At 42.4% G+C, this 23576-nt stretch overlaps 1 protein-coding gene across 3 annotated transcripts; it reads right to left on the bottom strand.

Moving 5' to 3' along the window:
• Positions 1-6843: 6843 nt before the first annotated feature.
• On the bottom strand, positions 6844-23457 carry rbbp5 (retinoblastoma binding protein 5). 3 transcript variants are annotated; one of them, XM_029693412.1, is made up of 14 exons: positions 23370-23457; positions 22290-22315; positions 19922-20094; positions 19571-19711; positions 19074-19236; positions 18756-18865; positions 18440-18559; positions 18031-18184; positions 17759-17830; positions 9575-9692; positions 9425-9494; positions 9060-9307; positions 8774-8974; positions 6844-7651 (listed from the first exon to the last, which is right to left on the bottom strand). In XM_029693412.1, the coding sequence occupies exons 3-14, from the start codon at positions 20062-20064 to the stop codon at positions 7599-7601; spliced, it is 1593 nt and encodes a 530-aa protein (XP_029549272.1). In that variant the 5' UTR covers positions 20065-20094; positions 22290-22315; positions 23370-23457; the 3' UTR covers positions 6844-7598. The 3 variants fall into 3 exon arrangements, with proteins under 3 accessions (XP_029549272.1, XP_029549271.1, XP_029549274.1); XM_029693411.1 differs by having other exon boundaries at positions 23244-23376; XM_029693414.1 differs by having other exon boundaries at positions 8897-8974; positions 23244-23375.
• Between the last annotated feature and the right edge of the window lie 119 nt (positions 23458-23576).

Genomic DNA, 23576 nt, shown 5'->3' with positions numbered 1-23576 from the left:
GGGTACAACACCAGGGTACAACGCTAGGGTACAACACTAGGGTAAAACACTATGGTAAAACACTATGGTAAAACACCAGGGTACAACACTAGGGTACAACGCCAGGGTACAACACTAGGGTACAACACTAGGGTACAACGCCAGGGTACAACACTAGGGTACAACACTAGGGTACAACACTAGGGTACAGGTGGACAATGTTGTGTCACGCTCTAAGGTCTGCCACATTTTGTTTCTCACTTAATTGATCAATAGATAGGGGTCAGATGTCAAATGGGCTTATGACAGGGTTATACAGGATTATGTCAGGGTTATGTAGGCCAATGTCAGGGTTATGCAGGCTTATGTCAGGGCTATGCAGCAAATGTTAAAGTCACTGTGGTAGGTACTACTCATACTATCATTGATAACTGAAATGAAAGGTGTGATCAGAGGTGTGATTTGTTTTTTTGCGTAGCGTCATCAGCACTCATTACTGTGGCTACAGGATCACACAGCTTAATGCACTGTGTGTGTTTCTCACACACACTCACTCTCACAAAGCGTGCATGTGATTCTTACACACACAGCAAGTAGGACTCACACCTGTCTGGTGTGGAGCTGAGAGAGGAAGAAGAAAGAAAGGAACAACAGAGAGAGAGAGAGAGAGAGAGAGAGAGAGAGAGAGAGAGAGAGAGAGGGAGGGAGAGATTAAATATATACTGCTCAAAAAAATAAAGGGAACACTTAAACAACACATCCTAGATCTGAATGAAAGAAATAATCTTATTAAATAATGTTTTCTTTACATAGTTGAATGTGCTGACAACAAAATCACACAAAAATAATCAATGGAAATCCAATTTATCAACCCATGGGGGTCTGGATTTGGAGTCACACTCAAAATTAAAGTGGAAAACCACACTACAGGCTGATCCAACTTTGATGTAATGTCCTTAAAACAAGTCATAATGGGGCTCAGTAGTGTGTGTGGCCTCCACGTGCCTGTATGACCTCCCTACAACGCCTGGGCATGCTCCTGATGAGGTGGCGGATGGTCTCCTGAGGGATCTCCTCCCAGACCTGGACTAAAGCATCCGCCAACTCCTGGACAGTCTGTGGTGCAATGTGGCGTTGGTGGATGGAGCAAGACATGATGTTCCAGATGTGCTCAATTGGATTCAGGTCTGGGGAACGGACGGGCCAGTCCATAGCATCAATGCCTTCCTCTTGCAGGAACTACTGACACACTCCAGCCACATGAGGTCTAGCATTGTCTTGCACTAGGAGGAACCCAGGGCCAACCGCACCAGCATATGGTCTCACATGGGGTCTCAGGATCTCATCTCGGTACCTAATGGCAGTCAGGCTACCTCTGGCGAGCACATGGAGGGCTGTGCGGCCCCCCAAAGAAATGCCACCCCACACCATGACTGACCCACCGCCAAACCGGTCATGCTGGAGGATGTTGCAGGCAGCAGAACGTTCTCCACGGCGTCTCCAAACTCTGTCACGTCTGTCACGTGTGCTCAGTGTGAACCTGCTTTCATCTGTGAAGAGCACAGGGCACCAGTGGCGAATTTGCCAATCTTGGTGTTCTCTGGCAAATGCCAAACGTCCTGCACGGTGTTGGGCTGTAAGCACAACCCCACCTGTGGACGTCGGGCCCTCATACCACCCTCATGGAGTCTGTTTCTGACCGTTTGAGCAGACATGCACATTTGTGGCCTGCTGGAGGTCATTTTACAGGGCTCTGGCAGTGCTTCTCCTGCTCCTCCTTGCACAAAGGCGGAGGTAGCGGTCCTGCTGCTGGGTTGTTGCCCTCCTACGGCCTCCTCCACGTCTCCTGATGTACTGGCCTGTCTCCTGGTAGCGCCTCCATACTCTGGACACTACGCTGACAGACACAGCAAACCTTCTTGCCACAGCTCGCATTGATGTGCCATCCTGGATGAGATGCACTACCTGAGCCACTTGTGTGGGTTGTAGACTCCGTCTCATGCTACCACTAGAGTGAAAGCACCGCCAGCATTCAAAAGTGACCAAAACATCAGCCAGGAAGCATAGGAACTGAGAAGTGGTCTGTGGTCCCCACCTGCAGAACCACTCCTTTATTGGGGGTGTCTTGCTAATTGCCTATAATTTCCACCTGTTGTCTATTCCATTTGCACAACAGCAGGTGAAATGTATTGTCAATCAGTGTTGCTTCCTAAGTGGACAGTTTGATTTCACAGAAGTGTGATTGACTTGGAGTTACATTGTGTTGTTTAAGTGTTCCCTTAATTTTTTTGAGCAGTGTATATATATATATATATAGAGAGAGAGAGAGAGCATGTTGGATTGCTCGCTCTCTCCTCAAGGTGTTCCACGTCACACTCGGCATGACTCTAACTCCCTGAATAATGGACGAACAAGATAGGATTTATTCCCTTCATCCCCCTCCTCCCTCTATATGTGAGGATTATCAAGGATGAAAATAGCCCTCCTTTCCTAGGAGAAGTGAAAGCACACAGGAGAGACACTTGTGATTTAAAGCTCTGCACACCTCAGAGTTTTTTCTCTACCCACACTGTACTGTTTCCCCTCGGACTGTTTCCCTGCAAATCTCTGGTTCTTCTCATTTTCACTTTTCAGAATACTCTTTTTGGAATATGAGGATGATGTACATGTGGTTGTAATAAGATTTTTTAATTAGCTACTAAAACCTGTCCAGTGTTTGAATTTTGATTCTACGATGTGATCAGATAATAAGGTACATTTAGCTTCATCTATCCTTCCATAGAGCCTCCTTACCTATTCTGTTCCTTCAGATTTGCTAAAACAGAAGGGGTTGGAGCTTGTTGTTTACTTTTCAGACTAGGCTAATGTGTTTAGTGCTGACAGCAGTTTGGCCTCCAGCCATTTTGTAAATCTGTATTATTATGGAGTCGTTTCCACAACCATTCACATTAATGTTGAGTCACATGTAAATGTGGTCCTCCACTCTGTTTCCTAGAGCAGAGACACCATTGCCCTCGTTGAGCTGTCCAACATGGACCTAACTGATCTGAAGAAACAAGATGGCTGAAGGCAATATGGCCTGCCAGGAATTTGACTCGAACGGTGAACTTCTTTTACATCAGTGTGTGGATAACTAAAAGGAGAAAAGTAGATGGACCCACTCCTCTTAATGGACCCTTTACACAACATCAATACGTGGTCAATGTTCACCCTCGTAGGCTTCCGTAGTTCATGTCATGTTGACAACAGGCTAGCTAATAAACAGGTGTTGATGATGATAACTTGGTGGTCAGTCATCAGTCATTACAGAGATGATCTGATATCTGGAAAGATTATACCATGTACTGTAAATAGCTGACAACCATGGGACATAGATTTTTTAAGCAAACCTTAAATGACACCCTATTTCACATATAGTGCAATGTGCTCGACTACACCACATACACTCTGGTCAACACCATCGTAGTGCATGCTATAGGCCATGGCACAGTACTGTCTTTGGCCACGGTAGCATAGGGTGTCACTTGAGTCTCTGACATTGATCTGAAGGAGACTTCTTCCTGGTTTAAATTCTTCCAGCCTGTCCATCGTCTGACTCCAAACCCATGTCGTCAGCAGAACCAACCCAACACCAGAACGCCAACACGCGATACATCTGGCCAATCGTCTAATGAGCTCAGTCTTATGTAACCAGTGTGAATGATGAGCCAGTCAGCCATGTTAAGGAAACACTCCTTTTTCTGCCCATTCACTCATTCCTTTATCACCCTGACAGCCTGAGAGGCTGGCCAGATGTGCAGACACACACAGTCAGACACAACTGTGATTTTTTCCTATATGGTACATTTTCATCTGCAACACTCAAAGTTGGTTCACTCTACCAGATAAACAATGCACACACTGGGATCTGATGTAGAACTGGCCAGTTGGCTGTTATGTGGTGTCTTTTCTCTATTCTCAATCACAATCCATATTTCTCTCATATTTTTTGTCAGTTCTTTTTAAAATAAAGGCAAAATGGAATCCAACTGTGCAGAAGCACAAAATGGAATCCAAATGACAGAGAAAAGCTCTTCATTATCACCATCTAGCTTGCCAGGCAGTGAGGCTATATCTCACCAGGCCCCACTCCGCTGGGGGATTGGTGCTGCAGCAGCGACATCATGTGGCACAAACCTGTGTCATAGTATTCTGAAGGTTACAATAGTGACTGGACTGCATTAGCTCTGATTGGTGGAGAGGATACTACAGTATGTGTACTGTGTAATAGGGTTGAATATTTTCCCGGAATTTTACAAATGTTCCATCCCAAGAATAAATCACTTTTCTCCCCGGTATTTCCCACCAAAACCGAGTGTCATTCTAAAGCATATAAATATGCCTTGATTGAAAATGAATGAAGATTCAAACCTGATCCTACCGGAGCCTGATGAGTCATACACAATGGAAATGTTATGAGTCCAAGCCCAAAGAAGGCCAAATTATTGTGCCGTTTTACAATATGGTGACTCCCTGCTTAAATAAAGGTAAAATAAAATATATAGCTAGGCTCCCGCACATTATACAGTTGAAGTCGTAAGTTTACATACACTTAGGTGGGAGTCATTAAAACTTGTTTTTCAACCACTCCACAAATTTCTTGTTAACAAACTATACTTTTGGCAAGTCGGTTAGGACATCTACTTTGTGCATGACACATGTAATTTTTCCAACAATTGTTTACAGATTATTTCACTTATAATTCACTGTATCACAATTCCAGTGGGTCAGAAGTTTACATACACTAAGTTGACTGTGCCTTTAAACAGCTTCGGATAATTCCAGAAAATGATGTCATGGCTTTAGAAGCTTCTGTTAGGCTAATTGACATCATTTGAGTCAATTGTGAGCCAATTGTGTACCTGTGGATGTATTTCAAGCCCTACCTTCAAACTCAGTGCCTCTTTGCTTGACATCATGGAAAAATCTAAAGAAATCAGCCAAGACCTCAGAAAAAAATAATTGTAGACCTCCACAAATCTGGATCATCCTTGGGGGCAATTTCCAAACGCCTGAAGGAACCACGTTCATCTGTACAAACAATAGTACGCAAGCATAAATACCATGGGACCACACAGCTGTCATACTGCTCAGGAAGGAGACCCGTTCTGTCTCCTAGAGATGAACGTTCTCTGGTGCGAAAAGTGCAAATCAATCCCAGATCAACAGCAAAGGACCTTGTTAAGATGCTGGAGGAAACAGGAACAAAAAAAGCCAGACTACAGTTTGCAACTGTACATGGGGACAAACATCATACTTTTTGTAGAACTGTCCTCTGGTCTGATGAAACAAAATAGAACTGTTTGGCCATAATGACCGTCGTTATGTTTGGAGGAAAAAGGGGGATGCTTGCAAGCCGAAGAACACCATCCCAACCGTGAAGCATGGGGGTGGCAGCATCATGTTGTGGGGGTGCTTCGCTGCAGGAGGGACTGGTGCACTTCACAAAATAGATGGCATCACTAGGAAGGAAAATTATGTGGATATATTGAAGCAACATCTCAAGACATCAGTCAGGAAGTTCATGCTTGGACACAAATGGGTCTTCCAAGTGGACAATGACCCCAAGCATACTTCCGAAGTTGTGGTAAAATGGCTTAAGGACAACAAAGTCAAGGTATTGGAGTGGCCATCACAAAGCCCTGACCTCAATCCCATAGAAAATGTGTGGGCAGAACTGAAAAAGCGTGTGCGAGCAAGGAGGCCTACAAACCTGACTCAGTTACACCAGTTCTGTCAGGAGGAATGGACCAAAATTCACCCAACTTATTGTAGGAAGCTTGTGGAAGGCTACCCGAAATGTTTGACCCAAATTAAACAATTTAAAGGCAATGCTACCAAATACTAATTGAGTGTATGTAAACTTCTGACCCACTGGGAATGTGATGAAAGAAATAAATAAAAGCTGAAATAAATCACTCTCTACTATTATTCTGACATTTCACATTCTTAAAATAAAGTGGTGATCCTAACTGACCTAAAACAGGCATTTTTTACTAGGATTAAATGTCAGGAATTGTGAAAAACTGAGTTTAAATGTATTTGGCTAAGGTGTATGTAAACTTCCGACTTCAACTGTATATACAAACATTATATATATATATATATATATACACACACACACACACACACACACACACATACATACATACACACACACACAAATCTTGAACAGGATTATCTATTTTGGACTCAATTTGAATGGAATTAATGGAGAAAGAGAGTGTTCAAATGTGCACTGATTTACAGCAATGATATTCGAGTGATAGGCTGTTTAAAACTCTGCAGCTGTAAATATAAAATATATATATCTTTACAATGAAAAAGTAAGGTGACCGCTGAAAGCCAGATGGAGATGTGTAAATTAGACGTGCATTCATTCGTTATATTATCATACTGTAGTATAGGCAATGCATTATTCAGCAAATGCACTGTAGGCCCAACTGTCACAAGAAAAAAAGTTACCATAAGATGATAGATGGACTGCGGTCCATAGCCTACTGGGATGCGGTCTCTGTCCCCACCCTGAGCGTTGATGATTCATCATGCGGATAGCAGAGAAGACAGATCATATGATTTAACGGTTCCATTTCACATTATGCTGTTCATATCATTTAGAAATATATCATTTAATGGTTTCTCAGATATTTATCCCGGGAAAAGGCAGTGGGTTTTGGCAGGAAACCCCCTATTCAACCCTACTGTGCAGTGAGTGACTGTAATCTGATATTTTATTGGGTTTGCAGGGGGGGATATTCAGAGTGAGAGATCATTCTTCCACAGACAAGAAACTCCAGTCAGGAAGACTCAATAATTACACAGAGGTAGCGTCACCAAAATCTAAATGGTTTAATAATATATATATATATATTTTGAAGGAGTTAAAAGCAGACAAGTTGGGACACACTACACTGCAGCTTATAACATTATTATATCTGTACAGTCATCCTACAGAGAAAAAGACAGACATAGAGAAGAGGTGATCCTTTACTATTGCAGACTGTTGCTTCCCTCTTCTACATTTTATGTTTTAGTCATTTAGCAGGCGCTCCTATCCAGAGAGACTTAAAGGAGCAATTAGGGTTAAGTGCCTTGCTCAAGGGCACATGGACATATTTTTCACCTAGTCTGCTCGGGGATTCAAACCAGAAACCTTTCGGTTATTGGCCCAAAGCTCTTAACCACTAGGCTACATGCCACCCTTCTCTTGGTCCATTTCTGTTACTAGTACCAAAAACTGCAAAAAGAGAAAGTGTGAATCTGCCATGTTGCTGGAGCATAGAGTTACCAGTCGGGAACTCTCATCCAAACCTGTGATATCATTAGGTCTCATACAGCAGCCTTTGATAGAAGGGAGATAATCCAAGTAACCATGGCAACACAGAAAGAGAGACAGCCCGTGGGTTTACGAAACCCCACAGTCAACAGCCTGCACGATAGAAGGCTGTGATGTCATAATGAGAGTCTTGAGTGATGTCACAGAAATTGTCTTTTGAGTTTAGGAGAGTAAAAAAAAAAAATGTTCTGGTGCCTGTCCTTCTCCTTCCAGAACCACGGGGGGCGATGATGAAGATGCTGGCTCAGTCCAGACCCACAATATCATGCTGTTTGTAGGGCTGTGAAACCAGGCTCCCTGTAGGAAACACACCAAGAATATCACATAGAATACATAGAAGAGGTCTCATAATGAACATACTTCTTATCTACTGAGGAGAAACACTGAGGACCTGTCCTTGAACACTAAATATTGTCTGTCTTACCTTCTTCCCAGGTACAGAAATTATAGTCTATCAATTTCATACTTTTCCCAGAGCAGACAGTATGGTTAACATGAAATAAACACAGAATTCAAAGCAGAGGCATTTCAGGTATATAATCTCTTACCATAACAATTTTTCAATAATGCAATTTGAAAAAAAGATGATTTTGGAGGTGCATTGGAAAGTAAAACGTAAATCAAAAGAAGAAATTCCCTCACTGCTTGCTTGCAAGGTTTCACAAATGTATTTTAATAGCAAACATTTGTACATTTCTCCTTTTGAATCACTGATGCAATTTGACCCAATTACATTGCATAGGTCCCAAGGGACCATGAGTTGTTTTTTTACCAACAAAAAATGAGAAGAACTTTGAACACAGCCTATGACAGCTCAGTTATGCTCAACTCTCAGTGTCTTGCATTGTGGTCCAGCAGGATGATTTGACAGTTGTTAAAAAAAAGCACAAATATACAAAACACCCAAACACATCCAACATAGACACAAACCTGGATATACCCATCCACCAACACACACCTACAGACACACAAGCCCAGGGAAGAGCGAGGCCGGTGCGGAGTGGAGCAGGAAGGGCAAGCAGGAAGTAGACAAACCAGCCGCAGGTCAGGTCAGTATAATGCCATCTAGCCCCAGGTCATGGCCGATGGCCATATTGGAAACCAAACAACCAACCAGAAAGCCAGAATCACAACTAACCCAAACCCTCACAGTGGGGAGAATCTCTTGATTTTGTTTGGATTAGTCCCACCACCACATTTCAAATCTGTCCCAGAATCAGCTCCTAATCAGCAGAGTTAAGGAGGGTGGGTTGTAGGGTGGGGGGGTTGGGGGCCTGGGGATAGTGGGCGGTTTGGGCTCAGTGTGTGTTTGTAGGGTGGGCCTAGCCGGGCTGCTGGAGCAGATGGCTGGTGAAGCATTGTAGCTAGCAGGATCAGCATAGCTCCCAATGGTGGCGTCATATCATATCACATCCTTACCTGCAGCAGTAAGGCCCCCCTCCGCTCTGCCCTTCATCCCTCCTCCTCCCACTTCCACTCCGTCAGGGTAGACCCTGTCCCCCCTGTAGGGTTTGGGCCTGAAGGGGAAGTCTTTCTCTTTACCTTTGGAGCCTTTTGGCCGCCCTGCCGTCTTCTTCTTGGACTTGCTGTCTCCCTTCACCCCCAGTAAGGGGTGCACCTCTGGGATAAGGGGAGAATACACAAGTCAAATAGGAATCCAATCAATGGTTAAAAATTGTTGTGTGTGTGTTCTTCTGACTCTCACCATCACTGGGCACCCCTTGTAGTTCGATGATGGTGGTGGTACGGGCCTTCTTTTTGGGCGGAGCTCCTTCTGAGGATGGCTGTCGCTGCTTCTTGTCCCCGCTCCCTGTGTGGGAAGAACCATCTTCTGCGGGGGCGGTCTGGACGGCTGCATCCGGAGGGGGACCAAATGGATTCTCCTCAGGGTCCTCTACCTCTGGAGCGATGGGCAGGTAAAGCAAGGCCTTGAAGTCTTCTAGCTCCTCATCACTAACACAGTATTATGTTGCAATTACATTTCTATTCAATTGCCTTGCCTTATTTAAAGCTATAAAAGTATCACCATCACAACACCTGTCTACCTTCATCATCATCACACACACTCACCTGCTGCAAAAAGCCACAATGGGGTCAACAGAGGTCACATCCACCTCCTCATCCTCCGCAGCATCCGCACCTGGGACACACACACACTAATAAGTCCCTGACAAGTAGCAATGTCTCTCCATTTATGCACACGTTTGTGTGTGTGTGTACCTGTCTGTTCAGGTTCACTTTTATCCTCGTCTTCTATATCAAACTCAGACTCTCTCTCCTCGTACTCCACGTTCTCATCCAGCTCCTTAAAGTCTGGGGCGAACGCACTCCAGTTTTCCTGAGCACAAAATCACAGCATGGAATGAATGAACCAAACCATTCCATTAGGTCCACAACCATAACATCCATCCTCATCAGCAGACCGTTTTGGTTTATGATTCTGGAATCTTGTGGACTCCTGAATGATTCCTCTTTCAACATTGCTTCATGAGTGATTCCACGCCAGCACAGCCCCAAAATATTTTTGGTATTCCAGACTGTTCTTGCAATTCTCACATCTTCATTGGGAGGAAGGATGTTTAAAGGTAGACTCAGCAATATGACGTAGATGCAGAAAGTAAACAGCATAATGGGTCAATTTCCGCAAAAACTATGAGCGTTGAAGCACAGGGCTCCACTTCTCTGCTGTTTTGGTGCACTGTAAACAGCGTGAAGGGAACCCATGCACATGTGAAGACATTGTGTGTGACTGTGTGATAGCAAAGTCTTCATCTCACTCATCTCAATATCTGCGGTGCTGCTTGTGGTAACGTCATTTCGCTGAGTCTACCTTTAACATGCTTTTTACATTTGTATCACAAACCATTTTATCAGACAGAGAGCAGAATTTGCCATCCATCGAGTTAGACTCAACCTTTACTTCCATGGTAATCCACCCAGTGTTCTACTGGATAACAAGCTTTGCAGTAATGATCAATTAGCGGATATTGCAAACATTGAATAGGACAAAAAATTCTATATGTCAATTCCCTTAGCCATAGTAATAACAGGCAATACCTGCTCTGCTCCATTCAGAATCACAAGAAGTAGTAAGCAAGGTGAACCCATCTCAACTCTGCTTTTCTTTTTTTATGGAGCCCCTGGCCCAGGCAGTTCGACAATCGAAAGAAATTACACCAATATCTCTCAAGCCTACGAATTACTCATTATACGCCGACGATATCTTACATTATTTAGATAAAGTATCTCAATCTCTCACAAACACTTTGAAGATTGTGAACAAATTCAGCTCCATCTCAAAAATGAAATAAATCTAAACAAATCTGCCTTACTCCCCCCCCCTCAAGAACACGACAGAGGACCCCATCTCTATATATGGAATCCCAATTGTTTATCATTTTAAAAATGTAGGAATAGATACAGTATATTTCCTTCTTTAGATAAAACCATTGCTAAAAACTTCAACAGAAGGCTAAAATCATTTCAATCAGACCTCAGTAGAATGGACTAACATCTCAGTCGCTCTCACTGGCAAAATTTCTATTGTTAAATGTAATACATTGCCTCAGTTGAGTTTTGCGAGTCTCCCCCTTCCGGCTATTGGGATAAAATCCACAGAGCGTATTCAAAATGTATATGAAAAGGTAAGAGATCCCAGACTACATTAACAAATTTACAGTGGGCATTTAGCATTTCACCCCCCAATTTTGAATTGGTCTAGACATGACTCTTCCTCTCCCTGGCTGAGAACAGAGAGAAATATGGTGTCTCTAATTGCCCTGGAAGATGTGGTGTTCATTGATCTCTCTCTTAAACAAATGTAAACTACGCTTTAGCCCTATTATTTATCACACAATTTCTATTTGCTGCAAAATTGAAAATCTATGCAACTGGGATTGAAATGGCACACCAAGACTCTAATATTTAACAATAATGCCTAGCCTCAATGTGGTATCTATACCCTTGGCGATATCATGGATTGTAATGTTTTGAGAAAAGATGATGATGCGGGTGGAGGGGGGCTAGGCGGGGTGGGAGACATGGTTTCCGGGTGGGGAGGGATGATGCGGGCGGGTGCATGGGGACTGAGGGGGTTGGAGAGCCTTTTCCTTTATTTTCCTTGCATACAGAATATTACAAAACTGTTGATGCTGTTCTTTGTCTTTGTATGCATTTTTCTTCTTTCGAGTGGCAGCCCACAGGTACAGGAAAGTATGAAATGCAAATATTATAACTGAATGTATGAAAATATCTGAATGAATATGACTTCAAATAGACGACACCATTCTGTATACATGTGGCCCTTCTTTGGACACTGTGTTAACAAACCTCCAAACGAGCTTCAATGCCATACAACACTCCTTCCATGGCCTCCAACTGCTCTTAAATGCTAGTAAAACGAAATGCATGATCTTCAACCGATCGCTGCTCGCACCAGCCCGCCCGACTAGCATCACTACTCTGGACGGTTCTGACTTAGAATATGTGGACAACTATAAATACCTAGATGTCTGACTAGACTGTAAACTCTCCTTCCAGACTCATATTAAACATCTCCAATCCAAAATTAAATCTAGAATCGGCTTCCTATTTCGCAACAAAGCCTCCTTCACTCATGCTGTCAAACATACCATCGTAAAACTGACTATCCTACCAATCCTTCACTTCGGCGATGTCATTTACAAAATAGCCTCCAACACTCTACTCAGCAAATTGGATGCAGTCTATCACAGTGCCATCCGTTTTGTCACCAAAGCCCCATATACTACCCACCACTGTGACCTGTATGCTCTCGTTGGCTGGTCCTCGCTCCATATTCATCGCCAAACCCACTGGCTCCAGGTTATCTATACGTTTTTGCTAGGTAAAGCTCCGCCTTATCTCTGCTCACTGGTCACCATAGCAACACCAACCCGTAGCACGCGCTCCAGCAGGTATATTTCGCTGGTCATCCCCAAAACCAACACCTAATTTGGCCGCCTTTCCTTCCAGTTCTCTGCTGCCAATGACTGGAACAAATTGCAAAAATCACTGATGTTGGAGACTAATATCTCCCTCATTAACTTTAAGCATCAGCTGTCAGAGAAGCTTACCGATCGCTGCAGCTGTACACAGCCCATCTGTAAATAGCCCATCCAACCAACTACCTACCTCATCCCCATGTTTGTTTTTCTGCTCTTTTGCACACCAGTATTTCTACTTGCACATCCTCATCTGCACATCTATCACTCCAGTTTTAATTGCTAAATTGTAATTACTTCGCCACTATGGCCTATTTATTGCCTTACCTCCTTACTTCATTTGCACACACTGTATACAGATTTTCTATTGTGTTATTGACTGTACATTTGTTTATCCCATGTGTAACTCTTGTTTTTGTCGCACTGCTTTTGCTTTATCTAGGCCTGGTCGCAGTTGTAAATGAGAACTTGTTCTCAACTAGCCTACCTGATTAAATAAAGGTGAAAAAAAAAAAGTACCTGTAAACCTCTTCTGAAAAAAAAGACCCTCTGATCCTTGGTACAGACCAAAGAAAGCCTATTAAATGACTAGTGCTGGCTATGTCATAAACCCTCAAAGTTCCAGAGTGGAATTAAAATGGCTGCCATATTGGCCAGGGAGAAACCCAAATCAGTCTAACTGGAATGAATGGCAGTAGAGGCATAATCCTGATTTTCCTTATGCAGGAAAATAAAAGTAAGGCATGTGATATCAGAAACCTAAACTATGGTCCTATGATCATAAATCCAGCGTATACAGATTTTAGACCCATTGTCTGTATAAATTGCGTAAAATATATGCATAAAGTCCATAAATGACATGCCTAGTTAAATAAAAAATAAAAATAAAGGTCACATTTTTGGGGGGTGAAAAATTGCTTTCCCAAAACTTTAATGCTAATCGCTAGACTACAAGCTATCTACCTAGCTAATTTTGGCTAACTTAGTGTTGTTGTTAGCACCTGGTTAGCATAACAGCTAAACTAAACTCGAAATCATTCAGAATTGATTTACCAGTGAGGAAATTATCGTAGCTGACCCGTTACTGACATCTGTCTGGGTTCAGGTCTTGACGGGGAAAAAGGTTTCTTCGCTTTTCTGACTGTTCTTGGGTCTTTTCTTGGTGTTACCAATGGTGTTTCATGATTGCGGGAATCTGTAAACATTTTTCCCCCATTGTCTTTCCTGCCTTGTTAGAGCAGCCAAATACTCTACAGAAAAGAACCGTAGTAATGAATCAACTAGTTTTTGGCACTGTTATCATGCAGTTTGGGGTAGCCACTCGGCTGTTGTCAGAAGAATTCATGTGGCGGTCTTCCAACATGGCCGCCAAGAGGTGTCATACGTCAACTGCAAGCCCTCTATACATGCCCCCTGTTAGACCCAATGATCCGTACATGATACAGACATCACCTTGGTGTCATTATACTCCTAATGGTGTGCTCTAAAATATGGAGTATCACTACATTCTGAAATACAATTTTACACATGAATTTGTGTGTAAAACATTAAAACTATTCATATTAGTATGTAAAAAATACTCTACAAGTACATCACATTTCTAGAGTGGGCTCTCTGCTACTTTTAAAGGTATGATACATTTTATGAGCACCAGCAACACAGTGAATGGGTAAATGGATTCAAAGGGAACTCCCTCTGCTGGATAATGACCTATAATGTAAATTTCTATGTATAAAATGGATAATTTCTTCAAAAGTAGCAGAGCCCGCTCTGGAAATGTAATGTTTTTGAAGAGTATATTGTTATAAAAAATAAAATCAAAAAGGGTACATTTGAGAAATGAATTATATTTTTAATGTTTAATTAATTTGAACTTTTTTTCTGAATATAGCTATACTATATATTTTCGAGCACGCTATAAGGAGTATGACACCAAGATGTTGTCTGTACCGTAGAATTAGGAATTTGAAAACTAGAATGTACATGAACCTTCTTATGATGGTCTAAAAGTCAGCCATTTTTGGCAAGGAGTAGTCAACAACAGTGTAAAATAATGTATTTTAAGAATTTATCTGCATTGTAGGGGCCAGATTCACATAAACATTACTTACGAAAAAACTTAAGAAGCTGCTTAAGATAAAAAATAAGAAGTTCATAAGATAGTTCGTAAATGCAATTCCTCAAAATGTACTTCGTAGTTTTCTTAGGAACTTCGTAAATATCTTCTTATGTGGCATTGACATTAGCGACGTGCTTGAAACTAATAAACAAGCCGATGTGACAGGAATTTTTTACATTTACATTTTAGTCATTTAGCAGACGCTCTTATCCAGAGCGACTTACAGTAGTGAATGCATACATTTCAATTCATTTCATACATTTTCCCCCCCGTACTGGCCTCCCGTGGGAATCGAACCCACAACCCTGGCGTTGCAAACACCATTGCAAACACCATGCTCTACCAACTGAGCCACAGGGAGGCATGATAGGATTTGGCCCACTATTATAAAGTGTTGATATTTACATTTTATTACATTAATTTCTTTGCTTAATGTCTCGAGAATAATAAAATAAAATGTCTCGAGAATAAAAATGTTTTAGTTGGCTCGCGAACCATTTTTACACACATGTACTGATATTGTATCATATAATAGCACTCACAACTTTCCAAGAAAAACTAAAATGGAGACGTTTATTATTTAAAAAAATGTAACCTTTATTTAACTAGGCAAGTCAGCTAAGAACAAATCCTTATTTACAATGACAGCCTACCCCGGCCAAACCCGGACGACGCTGGGCCAATTGCGTGCTGCCCTATGGGACTCCCAATCACGGCCGGTTGTGATTCAGCCTGGAATCGAACCAGGGTCTCTAGTGACGCCTCAAGTACTGAGATGCAGTGCCTTACACTCGGTCTTAGGCATGCAGTCCTTTATGACAAAGGACTGCATGCCTCATCGCAATTGCAGACAAATTTAAGCTTACTTTTCCTAATGTTATGACTAGATAGGATAGTGATACTTTAGGCTATTAAGCACGTAGTGGCATAGGTTTATAGGCTAAATCAGAGCCGTTTCCTTTGCACAGGAAAAATGTGGCCTTTGATAAACACTTTAATACACTTTATATGACTGGAGAAATTAGCAGAATAATTTTTTATAGGATGGTAGCCTAGGCCTACTCTACTGACAACAGATCAATAAAAACGACCTTGTCTTGAATGCAACCTTGTAATCTAGGCCTATGAAAAAGGAGTCCTGGCTAAAAGGATTCAGCTTTTGTCAAAAGTAATTTTTGTTAACCTGTTTCCTAATCTTAACCTAATTCTCCTAATCTGTTACGAAATGTCAGATATGATGTTCATTTGACAAAAGCTGGATCCTTTCGAGCCATGACCATGAAAAGGGGAGACAAATTGTAGAATATGACATCCATATAGCTTGGAGGACATTATTGTCCCAAAAAACTCCAGTGGTTATCATATATTCATTGTTCAAGCCCAACAATAGATTTCATCTTTATGTGACACTAAACACCTGAATGAATTAAACAGGAAGCAAACTATTAAAAGCCCTGATGGTATAGGTGACCTAAAGAGGTGATATTTTAACATCAGGTTTGCTTTTCATTTGTTGATGTACTACTGTAGGTTCCCCAGTTGACCTTTATCAAGACACCATGTCGACTGGATTCCCACCGTGAAGATGAGCAATGCTACAGCAGCATCTACTTCTACTACTTTGTCCTTTTCCAGATATGAAAGGAGACATCCCTCAAGTATACAAGATGGTTGCTTTATGCTGTGCTTTGGTCAATCTGAAAGATTCTGTTGTGCCATTTGAGGAGGGCACCTCTACCTTGTTGTCATGACAAAAATTCCCTTCAAAACGTATGAATATAGGAAATGTATTTTGGAATTTATAAAAGACTTGTTTATGATATTATTAACATACTGTACTTTAATAATATTGATGTATGGGTGAAACAAAAATTATTTTGTCATCTCTGCTTTGCCAAGCCCCATTGAATAAAATGTATTTCTTTATACCCCAACTATTTTTCTTTTTTTTCTTTACAATTTAAACACATCTAGCATAGACAATGTAATTGTTGTGTTAGTCTTAGGCAAAAGGTCTTCATTATCACAGTGGCACTTCCAAGTGCCACTCAGACTTTCTTGGAGAAAAGTATCTAGCATTGAACGTGGTGGTAGTAGTAGTAGTTGTGTGTATGTTATAAGCTAAGGATCCCATCTACTGCTGTCAGACATTTCACCACCAAGATTACAAGGGATCGATTTGCACCAAAAAATGTAATGTCAGCACAAGGCACAAACAAAATCTAGCAAAATGTGGGAACAGTGGTCAGAAAACTTTCAGAATGCACTGAATAATCCATGGTATACAAGGACGTACCTTTATTCTCTTGGGACATTCATTGGGACCTCTTCATCTGCAGTAGGGGTTTGACGGCTCTCTGTACCTGAGGACCGAAAACGTCACAAAGAAATCAGCTGCATTATACTCCAGTTAGACAGCCCTGAATATTATATTGCTATATCTCTCTGTATTCAGTTTTCCCGCTAGGGCCTGGAGAATAGTTTCATAATGTCCTCCCACAAAGTGACCTGCCCTATCCAGAGTAGCCTACTCTCCCTTCTCTGACAGCTGGAAGTGCTAGCTAATCCTGTCACCCTCTTCCATGGCTGTTAGCTAGCTACAAAAGGATTTGGAGTTACAATGATAAATACATTAAGATAGCTAACTAGCTATTATGAAGTTGGCAAGCTGGTGATATTTAATTCACCTAGCTAGTTATACAGTATGTGCAGTTAGCTAAGTAGTGAACATTACGTTAGCAGCTCATTTGAGTTAGCCTGCACACTAAGTTTCTGTAGCAAGCTAGCTAATAATACATTGTTTTTGATCACTTTCAACATATATTTACTTACTTGAATAGGTTCTCCCACTGCCTCCGTTTTCTGGATCCTTAGAAAAACTAAATAATGGGCAATCTTCCCTAAGTTTCCGGTGGTAGCAAAACGCAGCCAGCCATGTGGACGATTCGAGGACTTTCAACAGACTGGGTTCGGTCTTCCATGGCGCTTGGTGCGGGTAGATGATTTGTGACGCAACTGCAAGCCCTTTAAGGTCTAAAAAGTTCCTACATTTTCCATTTTCATCATGATTTTGTCAAAAATGGTTTGTGTTACAAATGTAAAAAGAATATCAAACATCCTTCCTCCCAATGAAGTTTCTATGTGAAAATAGCCAGAACAATGTGACATAGCCCGCTGGCATGGAATCACCCTTCATCGTTGCTTTACAAAGGCAGTGGAATCACTCAATCTGAAGACCTAGCCAATACCAAAAAGACCAGCCCAGCACCCAGACCAGATCCAGGGTATAGAACTCAGGTCCAACCGGTGTTGTCTGTCACTCACCACTTGGTTCTGAGCCCAGATGGACACCACTCCGCTGGAGATGGAGGCGATGATTGGCCGTACAGGGTGCCACTGAAGAGAGGTCAGGGTTCATAGGTCAGCACAGGGTCAGGTCAAAGTTCATCAGCACAATGAGTTACTGTTCATTCTGTTAGTCTAAAGACAATTCCAAAAATGATATCCCCCCTGAAACAAGACAAAAAAGAGAGAATATCTCCAGAAAGAAACCAAGGGGGTGAGGGTGAGAAAGAAAGAGGTTTGGGGTTCCTTACAGCCACATCCAGCAGTAGTTCTCCTCTGGTTCCATGGAGGATCTTCACCAGGTTACCGATGCTTTTCTCCCAGATGTACAGAGCATGCTGCCGGGCTGAACCAGCCACGATGTACTCCCCATCCCCAGAGAAACAACATCGCTTCCACGGAGTTCTTCAGAGAGATGGGAGGAGGGGAGGGAGCGAGGGAAAGAGAAGAGGAGAGAGATGTATCAAAGTGTGCATGTGTGTGGTTTGTATGCGCCATGAAGGTGTGTCTGTGTGTGGTGTTTATATTTGTCCTGTTTTCTATTATACGCATGCGTGAAATGGAAATGTGTTTTTGGCATATCCCAACTCCCCCTGAGACACCCTCTGAGACTGGGGTCACGCCCAGGGTCAGCCATTATCAGCGGCGATGTGTGTATACCTGTTGACCAGGTCCTGTAGTTTCTGCATGGGCTCTGGCTCCCCGTCTCTCCCACAGGTGAGAATCTCCCTCCCGTCATACACCCTGATGATTCTGTCTGCTGTGTTGATGAGGAAACAACTGGAGGAAGGAGAAGAAGAGAGGAGAAAGGAGAATGGATCATGATGAGTCTATTGATGAAACTTCAAAATATTCTCCATAAAAGGCCCACAACTACCTTCTAAACACCAGAATTAATTCCCACACAATCATTAGTCCTAGCGCCTTTTCAGCCTTCCCAAACACACACTAATTAGGTCACTGTCAGTCCTCTCACCTGCCCTTGCGTGCAAACTCTATGGACTTGATGGCTGTAGTGTTGCTGGTCCCTGTCGTAACCCGAAACGATGCCACCAGTTCCTGTGTGTCCGTGTTCAGCACCAAAATCTGCAAGGTCACATCAATGAAAACAATCAGCACACACACACCAAGACACACATACACAACCTATATATTGTTTATAAGTATATTGTTTATAAATTTATAAGTGCTAAATAGAAAAATAATATGACAAAATATGTATGATTCACAAGTAAATAAACAAGGTTTCAAATCTAAACTGTGCCCACTGCCCCAGCCCCTAGTGACCTCTGACCTTTCCCTTGGCGTTGCCGGTGTAGATGTACTCCCCCCGCCGGTCGAAGGCCGCCACCACGTTCAGGTCGGAGTCGTCATCCACGGGCAGAACCACATGTTTAGAGTCTGACAGCGTCAGCAGCACCGGGGCTGACTTCATAGGACACACCAGGACCTTGTCCCTGAAACACAATGGGAGGGGACAGGTTGGGATTTCAAGGGGTACTTTCCATATTTTTCCATACAAGTATTCCATTATTCCATACAGATACTCAAAGGTCTGTTGAGTGGTACTGTAGTTTGGTGGGTTGAGGTTAGGAGTGACAGTTAGGAAGCATAAGAGGCTGAGGTGTAGGCTGAGCTAAGGTGGAGGTATATACTGAGCTGGGGTACAGATATATACTCCCAGGTGGGTGGGGACAGTACTACTAACTGTAGTTTGATGGATGAGGTTAGGAGTTACAATTAGTTAGAAAGGATAAGACTGGGCTGAGGTAGATATAGATATTTACTCACAAGTCTCTGGGGTGGTACTGCAATTTTAGGATGGGCGAGGGGAAGCGGAACCTTTGGTCACAGTCTCCAGTCAGGACGTCCCACAGGGACACTATGTTATCTGTTGACGCACTCACCAGCTTGTGCCCATCTCGACTCCAACTGCAGACACACAGGGAAACGTTTAGAAAGGTTAAGATTCAGAACCACAGTCAATACTCCCCTTGACAAGGGCTCTGGAACCAAATGATGGTTTATGAGAAAATACAAGAAGAACATTTAAGCATATATAAACATGGTTTGCGGATTCTGAACGGTGTACTTGCTGGTGTGCTTGCTGGTGTTTCTTGTGGCCATAGTTTGTTTTCTCACCATAGTGAGCAGACTGGATGGATGTGAGCACTGATAATCTTGGCGATGCCCCGTGTCAGGAAGTCCCAAATGACGATGCGTCCATCGTTGCACCCCACCGCCAAAAGCGTGCCCCAGCGGTTAAAGGTGCAGGTGAGAGCCATACTGATACAGTCCAGAGTGCCATCTGCCTCCTGCCAATGAGACAGCAACTATGTCAAGACACTCACAACACACATACAGATTTGTATATTGATGTTCTACTTAGCCAAGTTGTGCTCGAACCTCCTGTGCATAGCTAAAGCTTGTGGTCGAGCAGACAGTCCATTGACAATACGGTAAAAAATAAATAAAATGTTCAACCAACCTTCCAAGGGATAATCCACTCCCAAAAATAAAATCATGAAACTCCTGTCAATTTGGTGAAAGCCTATGTTCAATAAAAAATGTCCCCATTATTTAACTTTTAAGTGGTCCCTCTGTGAAATTAGGAAATCATGTAGGAACGCGTCATAGCTAGTTAAAGTTACATGGTTCTTGTCAATGGAGATTATTATTCGCTAGCAATTATTCCCTATCACATTTCATAACACTTTTAAAACAATTACCTGCACTCCAGATCGCCAAATCAGCCAATAACATACTTGTCTATAACACATCCATTTATTTATATCGTCATGACAATGTATATATTTCGCTTAGATGTGCTCAACAGTGTACCAAATGATTCAACTCAGTTTCTCCTTCAAGTACCATCTCGCAATGAGCCCCGTCTCTGTCTGTCGGAAACGTGGGAAAGGGCCGTTGTTGCCACAGCAAAGCACTCTTGCACTCACTCTGGGTAGAGAACTGCAAGTTGAACTTGGTAAGATAAACTCCTGAATTGATACTGCAGTTTATTAGCGCGACTTTACACCTAGCTAGTTACTTCACATGCTGAAATTGACTTTGCTATTATTGTGTAGCTACCTCATAGGAATTAGTGGTTTGGGGTGGATTATACCTTTAGCTTCAAATCAAATTATATTAGTCACATGCACCGAATACAACAGGTGTAGACCTTACAGTGAAATGCTTACTTACGAGCCCCGAACCAACAGTACAGTTTCAAAAATATGGATAAGAGAAAAGTAACAAGTAATTAAAGAGCAGCAGTAAAAAATAACAATATAGACAGGGGGGTGCCGGTACAGAGTCAATGTGCGGGGGCACAGGTTAGTTGAGGTAGTATGTACATATAGGTAGAGCTAATTAAAGTGACTATGCATAGATGACAACAGAGAGTGGTGTGGAGAGGGGAGGGGAGGAGGGGCAATGCAAATAGTCTGGGTAGCCATTTGACTAGATGTTCAGGAGTCTTATGGCTTGGGGGTAGAAGCTGTTTAGAAGCCTCTTGGACCTATACTTGGCACTCTGGTACCGCTTGCCATGTGGTTGGAGAGAGAACAGTCTATGACTAGGGTGGCTGGAGTCTTTGACAATTTTTAGGGCCTTCCTCTGACACCGCCTGGTATAGAGGTCCTGGATGGCAGGAAGCTTGGCACTACCCTCTGTAGTGCCTTACGGTCGGAGGCCGAGCAGTTGCCATAGCAGGCAGTGATGCAACCAGTCAGGATGCTTTCGATGGTGCAGCTGTAGAACCTTTTGAGGATCTGAAGACCCATGTCAAATCTTTTCAGTCTCCTGAGGGGGAATAGGTTTTGTCGTGCCCGCTTCATGACTGTCTTGGTGTGTTTGGACCATGTTAGTTTGTTGGTGATGTGGACACCAAGGAACTTGAAGCTCTCAACCTGCTCCACTGCAGCATAGTACTTCCTTCATTCCTGATTTGGAAAATTTAGGAAAACAAATGTTTCTAGTTGCAGGTGGAATTCCGATGAGGAAATATTCAGAAAGACATTTGTACCAAGTGAGAAATGCCTCTAGCATGTGCGTAGATCGATGTGTGACAAGCTGTTATCTTCATCATGATGTGGCCGTGGCACCTAGAAATAACTAATTCCAGCAAAGATGATGGGAAATGTAAGATGTCTGGCAGCTACAATGGTAAGATAACTAACTCGGAGCATAAAGTGGATTTAAAATCTTTCAGAATATTTTCTGTTATCGGGGTTCTACCGGCAAATATAAAAAATTGTCTAGGACATCAGTGCCTTCCAAATCGAGAATTACGTCAGTATCAATAAGTAAAGTTTGGTTGACAATTTTTGGGTCATATTTTCAATGGACCGTCTGCTATGCCTCTGTAGGTTTGAGCACTGCTTGGCTATGTTCTACTCTGATGACTAGAATGAGCATATATGCATAACCATTCACTGTGAGGAAGAGGGCATGTGAGGGAGAGATGTGTTGACAAGTTACAGGTAACATTAGAACAAGAATGGCCTACCTCCGGATAGTTCTGCCCGAACGACTCTGTAGTAGAAAACAAAGAATATGGTTAGCCCATTCATGTACTGTAATGCCTAGGTGTGCCCATTCAGACGGTAACGCTAGCGTATTACGCCACGATCATACCAGAAGTACTTTATTTCCAATGGAACGCTGCGTTCGCCTTGCAGCATTGCGTTGTCTGGTGCATACCTTGGATTTATCGAACGTATGTATCAAACTGTATGTGTAGACGGCTTGGCAGAAATGGTAGTAGAAGGTGAATGTTTATCTTTTGTTACACATATCCAGATGATGCCGAGTACCATTGTGTACAATGACACTATATCTATTTAGGAACATATCCGCCATGTGAGGGAAATCACCCAAACGCTCTGTCTAAACTGTAATATCTCGCTTATGGAAACATTTAAACGTTCCTTTCATGTCAGTGCTAATTTTTCAAACGCAAAAGATACACAGCAGTGTGCAAATCCGTACAGTAAGTGTATATTTTGAATTGGAAAGATTATCGCTTATATTAGTTAAGTTCCAAAGGTTTCTAAAACCGTATCGCAAGCCGTTGTGCTAAAACAGATTCAATATCACTGACTGGAATAGGCCAGCACAATCCGCAGGCTGCAGAGAGTAAATAGACTATCAAGCCACTGTTTATCCTTCTAACGGCAGTGACAGTTCCTCACATACGCAGATCGTTCATTCATTGGCTAACATATAGTCGTTTCCTGCTATTTGCTGTATGATTTCACCTTGTACCTCAATGTACGATTAACACTAGGGACATTTATTTTAACTATTCACTACTTCTTATTGTTTCTTGAGGGCTAGTAGCGAACAAGCTAGCGTTCGTTATTTACTAACGTTAACTAGTATTGCTGCCTGATTACGGTATCCTCGTTTACGTGCGCTTTTGCGCCCAATCAATTATTGAAGAATGATAAATGATCATTACCGAGCAACTCTAAATTCATCGCTGAACAATTCTGATACCACGAATATCAAAATAAACAGTCAAGTTGATGTATCCAAAACACTGCTTTATAGCTATGTTGTTAACAAGACCGCGACTGTTGCCTACCTAACGAAGGACCCCAAACAAAGCGATGCTGAAACTGCCCAAACAAAAATCAATTCATTTGTCGATACGGGGGTGTTTTCGTTTAATTATTGTTACTTAGATTTGTGTACGCATGATTTAATCTACTTATTCAAAATTTGAATAAATGAACGTTATACGCAACACCCGCCATCAAGACCGACACAGTTGCGCTTGTGCCGATGTTTT

Source organism: Salmo trutta, chromosome 16, assembly GCF_901001165.1.
Source record: "Salmo trutta chromosome 16, fSalTru1.1, whole genome shotgun sequence".
Classification (NCBI taxonomy): Eukaryota; Metazoa; Chordata; class Actinopteri; order Salmoniformes; family Salmonidae; genus Salmo; species Salmo trutta.
Note: the sequence above shows the minus strand (reverse complement) of the source record. Positions and strands in the feature narration are given on the sequence as shown.